The sequence below is a fragment of the Equus quagga genome, chromosome 18, assembly GCF_021613505.1.
Source record: "Equus quagga isolate Etosha38 chromosome 18, UCLA_HA_Equagga_1.0, whole genome shotgun sequence".
NCBI lineage: Eukaryota > Metazoa > Chordata > Mammalia > Perissodactyla > Equidae > Equus > Equus quagga.
The window spans coordinates 41723525-41730426 of record NC_060284.1 but is presented as its reverse complement, the minus strand read 5'-3'; the positions used below and the strand labels follow the sequence as shown (position 1 = coordinate 41730426).

At 50.7% G+C, this 6902-nt stretch overlaps 1 protein-coding gene across 1 annotated transcript; it reads left to right on the top strand.

The window, feature by feature from the left end:
• Positions 1–3695: 3695 nt before the first annotated feature.
• On the top strand, positions 3696–5231 carry KCNA10 (potassium voltage-gated channel subfamily A member 10). Its single transcript, XM_046645867.1, has one exon. The coding sequence runs from the start codon at positions 3696–3698 to the stop codon at positions 5229–5231; it is 1536 nt and encodes a 511-aa protein (XP_046501823.1).
• The last annotated feature ends 1671 nt before the right edge of the window (positions 5232–6902 follow it).

Sequence of the window (6902 nt, the reverse complement as noted above, 5' to 3'; positions counted from 1 at the left end):
GTTTGCCTTTCTTTTTTAACATATATACTGAGACACTATCATGCACACTAGATTTAAAGAGTGCAACTTGATGAGTTTGGACATATGTACACACCTGTGACACCATGACCACAATTGAGATATACATCATCACCACCCCTAAAAGAGTTCCCCGGGCCCCTGGGAATCCCTCGTTCTCCCTCCCCGCCCCCAGCCTCAGGCAGTGGCTGGTCTGCTTTCTGTCACTCTAGATTAGTTTGCATTTTCTAGAATTTTGTATAAATGGAATTATTCTATATGTACCCTGTTCTATCTGGCTTCTTTGACTTAGCATATTTTCTTATTACAGATGAAAAAAATGGGAGTCTTGATAAGGAAATGCAAGAAGTCAGCAATCATAAAGCAGTAGAGGAGGCATTGCAGGTGTCCCAGCTTGGAGCCCAGTATGATATCTGCTACACTTCATTCATTCACTCACCGAGGTTAATTGAGCGCTTGGGGGGTGCTAAGCCCTGGACCAGGTGCTGGAATCATAATGGTGCACAAAACAGACATGGTCCCTGCCCTCAAGAGCTTGCACTTCTTTCATTCATTCATTCGCCTGCTTAACAAATATCACTGCCCGTCTACGGAAAGCACTGCTTGAGCTTGGCACTGCCCCACCACCTCCCACACCCTGACTGTCATCAGCCACCCTCCTATCTGCCACTCCAGGCTGGGCACTGAGGTGATGCAGGTGGGGATCACTGGAGGGGAATTCTGTCCTCCAAAACCATGCAGGGCAGAAGGGAAAACTATAAGACACTGTTCTGCCCTCTGAAGACTTACAAGAGAGCTGAAGAGCAAAGGCTGACCCTGTGGAAGGTGGCATTCCAAATCGAGTCCCAGCCTGCGTGATCTCGGCAGGGAGGCCAGGAGCTCAGGGTGGCGGAGGGCTCTCCAAGCTGGACTGGCCAGGCAGGCTCCTCAGACAAGGCAGAACTTGAGCAGTCCCCAGACAGGCAGAGGACAAGGAGAAACAAGGAAGGGAAAGTGTGTGCCAGGCAGGAGCAGAGCAGGCAGGGAGGCACGGACGCAGGATCAGGCAGAGCGGGTCAGGAGGACAGCGAGCTGAGACTTCCGCCTGGGGAAGTGGAGGCCACATAAAACGTGCTCCCTGCCCATAAGTATGTCACATGGCATTTACGCATGGAACAGCGAGGCGGGGAGCAGGGTGGGTCATTCCTTACATTTTTGTAATAATTTACAATTTACAAGTACTCTCATTGTCGTCACCTTATTTAGTCCTCAGTGTAATCTTTGAGGTGAGAATTATTTTTCCCACATTACAAATCAGAAAACTGAGGCTCATAAAATCCAGTGATTTACTCAGAAATAGACAGCTCCTAAGTGGTGGGGCAGAGACCTCAAGCCAGGTCTCTTGTCCCCAAGACTGGTTCTCTTTTCCCTATGTCTATAAGGATCAACATTTACTAATCTAAAGGGCACGTGGAGCAACCGTACAGCACGCTTCTGTAGACCACGGAATATGCTGTTTGACCTTGACACTGTCCCACCGCCTCCCACACCACCTGACCCTCTCCAACCACCCTCTTGTCTGTCTCTTTGAACTGGGGATGGAAGCAAGAAAGAGGAGATCAGGAGCAGGGGAGAAAGGAGCCTGGCTCCCAGGAGAGGAAGCTAATTATTTGGCCAAGGAAGTTCTCCCTAACCCCACATGCCTTCTGCCCCTGGCCTCCAGAGAAGGCTCCTGACAAGGGCCCACTGTAGCCCCTTGGAAGCAGTCCCCAAGCCCCTCCCCCAGAGCCCCTGGATGGCACCCCTGCCTCTCAGCCTGGAGAAAGTGGGATGGCATTCACACCAAGAAGGAGATGAGCAGGGAGCATCCCCCAGGGCCATGACCCCAAAGGACAAAGGGCTGCTCTGAAGTCACAAGGTGGGCAGAGAGATGGAGTCCTGGCCGGAGGTCTGCCCGGGAGCCCAGGACAAGTCCCACACACCATCATATGGGTCACTGCGAAGGAACAGCTAACATCTCTCCAGGGCTTCCCATGTGCAGAGCCAGGATTCCAGCTCACGTAGACTGGTTCCCACCTCAGAGTTCTTAACCACTGCTCCATCCTGCCTTCCAACCACCCTACTGCTCACCGAGCATCACATGGCAGGCCGGCACCTGACATGCTCCATGGTGGCTACATCCGCCCCCATTCCACAGCCAAGGAAGCTGCAGTTCAGTGAAATTAGGCAGCTTGCAAGGCCACACATTCCTAAGAGGGAGGGCAGGTGCTCAGCCAGCCCTGGCCACCCAAACCTGAGCTCTTCACCCCACACCTGGCACCCGAACTGAGAAATGAGGGCATGGAACTGAAGGAGCTCCGAGCTCCCACACTTCTGTGGCCCTAGCCTGCAGCTCCCCACAAGGCCTCAGCTTCCACGCAGGGGCCCCATGGGCTAGTAGGAAAGGCCCTGGGCCAGGAGGCAGGTTCAAATCAGGGCTCTGTACCACTTGGTCCCTGTGACTCAGCTTCCCCATCTGTAAAATGGAAATAAAATTTTCCAACTTCAATCATTGTCATTTAGCGAGACAAGCAAACGTGGCATCACTTTGAAAAGTCTACAACACTGTACACTGCAGGATGTCCTTGTCATCTGTAAATGAAACGACGCCATGGCTATGCCCACTACAGACTTTACCTCTCTCCCACCCTCACCCCCAGCCTGCCTGCCTGCAGTGTTATTGAGTTGAAATCGAAGCTTGAGTGGACCTGAGGAAGGACTCTTAACCTGTGTGGATATCCAAGCCCACTGGGCATGCTCTCCTTAGCCCCACCCCCAACAAACACACAAACACATGCGCGTGCACACACACACACATGCAATTACTTACTTACTTCCCACCTGCCTAAAATGATTTTTAAAAATGAAATCATTTCCCATAAACATTTTGGACCTAGGGCAAAAAAAATACCAATAGCTGTTGGCTTCTAAATGTCCTGCTATGTGGAGAAGTTGGCAAAAACAATAGTTATACTTTAGTGATCTTTCCACCAGGCATTTTACATAAGCTACCTCATTTAATGTACCCTCAGAACAACCCTGGAAGTTACTTACAGAGGAGGGGATAAGGCACAGATAGTCACTGCTGGAGAGGATCCTGTTGGTTGCCCAACCAGCTGCTGGAGGTGATGAGAAATGGCTGAATTCTAGATACATCTTAAGATATAACCAAAAGGATACATGCGGGACTGACGTCAAGGGTGAGAGAAAGAAGGGAGTTAAAGATGAGACTGGGCATGGAAAAGTGTTGGGTAAACTGGAGGACTTCATCCAAATACCAAATTATACGTTTTATTATTAAGAAATGTTTACTTCCTCTCCCATTATGGCCTCTCTCTGCCATCATGTATGGAGAGGGTCTTTGGCTGGAGAAAGTTTTCCCCTCTCAGCCAAGCTCCTTCTTTGCAATTTCTTCTAGTTACTAGTGTGTGCAGACTTGGGATACAAATTGATTTCAATGGATGAATGTTGTCAAAACAACCACAAGCTTCCTTCCCAAGCTAAAAATAAATCATTTTTGACTCCCTTGGTACACCTTACCTCAATGATCAAGAGCCAGCTGTGTCCCAGCTCCTGTTTGATGACCTTCTTCCTCTCCACAGCTTGCAGCAGGCGGGGAAGACTGAGAGTCTTCATGCTGCTTCCCTGACTCCCCTACGATGGATGCGCGTGGCTGGAAAGAAATGGAGGTTGCTCTGGTCAATTTTGATAAGTCAGATGAAATCCAGGAAGAGCCAGACTATGCCACAGATTTTGACCCAACCAACCCAAAAGGCCAGTCTGGAAGCAGCCCCTTCTCCAACTGGAGGATCCTCATCAGTGACAGCACCAACCATGAGACGACCTTCTCTAAGCTCCCAGGAGACTATGTGGATCCCCCAGGGTCTGAGCCAGTGGTCTTGAATGAAGGGAACCAGCGGGTGATCATCAACATCGCTGGGCTGAGATTTGAAACCCAACTCAGAACCCTCAATCAGTTCCCAGAGACCCTCCTGGGAGACCGGGAGAAAAGGATGCAGTTCTTCGACTCCATGAGAAATGAGTATTTCTTTGACAGGAACCGGCCCAGTTTTGATGGAATCCTATATTATTACCAATCTGGTGGAAAAATCCGGCGCCCAGCCAATGTCCCTATCGATGTCTTTGCTGATGAGATCTCCTTCTATGAGCTGGGTAGCGAGGCCATGGACCAATTCCGGGAGGACGAAGGCTTCATCAAAGACCCCGAAACATTGCTCCCCACCAATGACTTCCACCAGCAGTTCTGGCTTCTCTTCGAGTATCCTGAGAGCTCCAGTGCTGCCCGTGGTGTAGCAGTGGTCTCTGTGCTGGTTGTGGTCATCTCCATCACAATCTTCTGCCTGGAGACACTACCTGAGTTCCGGGAGGATAGGGAGCTGAAGGTGGTAAGAGACCCCAGCCTCAACACAAGCAAGACATTCCTTTCCCACGCCATGTTCACTGACCCTTTCTTCATGGTAGAGTCCACCTGCATCGTATGGTTCACCTTTGAACTGGTGGTCCGGTTTGTGGTCTGCCCCAGCAAGACTGACTTCTTCAGGAACATCATGAACATTATCGATATCATCTCCATCATCCCCTACTTTGCAACCCTCATCACAGAGCTTGTCCAGGAGACAGAGCCGAGCGCCCAGCAGAACATGTCTCTGGCCATCCTGAGGATCATCCGGCTGGTGCGGGTCTTCCGCATCTTCAAGCTCTCCCGCCACTCCAAGGGGCTGCAGATCCTGGGGCAGACGCTGAAGGCTTCCATGCGGGAGTTGGGGCTGCTCATCTTCTTCCTCTTCATTGGAGTCATTCTCTTCTCCAGTGCAATCTACTTTGCTGAGGTAGATGAGCCAGAGTCCCATTTCTCTAGCATTCCTGATGGTTTCTGGTGGGCAGTGGTCACCATGACAACTGTGGGCTACGGAGACATGTGCCCAACAACCCCAGGAGGGAAAATTGTGGGCACCCTGTGTGCCATTGCAGGGGTCCTCACCATTGCCCTCCCTGTGCCTGTCATTGTCTCCAACTTTAACTACTTCTACCATCGGGAGACTGAGAATGAGGAGAAGCAAAACATCCCAGGAGAAATCGACAAAATCCTCAACAGCATGGGTTCAAGAATGGGCAGCACAGACTCTCTTAGTAAGACCAATGGTGGCTGCTCTGCAGAGAAGTCCAGGAAGTGATCTGTCCAAGGCTTCTTGGCTCCCCCAGTCTCCTTGTGTCTCTCTGTCTCTCTCTCTGTCTCTTTGTCACCCTCCCCCGCCCAGTCTCTCTCTTCCTTCTTCTTGCCTCTTGCTCTCTGTTTTTCCAAAGACCAAAGTTTATCTTTTGTGACCAACAGGCCATCTTTGACTGCCAGCTGTTTTAATAAACCCGCCCTTCTGCTGTATTTTCTGAGCTGTTTTTTCTCAACCAACTCTAGGAAGACTTCAGTCTCCTTTCCTGCGAGGGGATAGTTCTCCCAGTCCCTTGCTTCTCACCAGTGGTCCCCAACACCAACAGGATTGGTATCACCTGGGAGCAACGAAATGCAGAATCTGGGCCCACCTCAGACTGACTGAACCAGAATCTGCATTTTAACAAGATTCCATCTTTAATGTTCTCATTAAAGATGACCCCGGCTTTGGACTTCCTAAGAGAAAGTGTATTAAAAGGCCAAGGATCGCTGTGAGCAATAAGCAAGAGCTCAGAGGTGTTTAATGATAATACCTTATACTTGTGTAGTATTGCATAAATTTTCCAAAGCTCTTTTACCTACATTATCTCACTGCATCTCAAAATAACCAATTGAACAGATTTGATTATCATTTCGATGTTCAGATGAGCAAAACAAGGACAGAGACCTACCTAAGGTCACCCAGAAAAGTAACAGTCAACGTTGGAATCCAAATCTCCTACTTACTTAGTCTAGTGCTCTTTCCACTAACCAAGAGGTTTTGATGGAACTAGCAGGAGGGGGAGAGGAACTTGAGGGGTCTGTCTTGCAGAGGATCCAGGTAGCAAGCCCCTCGGCAGGAACACTCTTCCCCGGGGGTCCCATCATGTCCACGCAGCCTGGTAAGGCAGCGCCTGCCTGGCCCTCTTGCTCCTCAGTCCCTTCCTTGGACAATGGACAAGCAGAAACATTCCAAGATGTTTTTCATTTGGCCACCCTCCATGAATTTGTGCAGAAACTGGGGGTCCTAGGTGTGGGGTGAGTATACACCAGGGCTTTGGAGGATTGCTCCACGGAAATGGACATGTCCACCTGCCTCAAGGTTCAGCTCCCATTGAATCTTCAGGAATTGACCAGCAGGCTGTGGGGCAGCTGGGGCGGAAGGAGCAGGACCCTAAGTCATGTGTCCAGAGGCCAGGCCTAACCAAGGAGGGTGGTTGGGGCAGGCCCACCTGAGGAACTGCCTTCTTGGGAAAGGACCCTGCTCAGCCCGCCAAGCTCCTAGGATGAGGGAATGGAGTTGGGAATCCCCAAAAGGTGCAAAAGACCCTCTCCACTCTGTCCCTCCCCATTTATCCCCTCGAGTAAGGAGGCCCCGTGCCTTCCTGAGGCCCAATACCCAACATCCAGCCACACCTCAAAGGCGAGTCAATGCCCCCGGTCAGCAGGGCACTCACAGCTCCACTCCACACAACCCACAATGCACAACCCTGGGACACACCCAGCTCCACTCAACTCGGCAAGACACGGTGCTGCAGCCACAGATGCCACCACATGACTTCCCCTTCATGACGGCCAAACAAATGAGCTGGTGTGAGAGAAAGCCTATGCCCTGAGAAGCTGGACTTAGTCATCTTTAAGTCCCCCTCCTGCTCTAACAACCTCAATCCCCTTCTTGCACTTTAACCCCAAGCTCCAC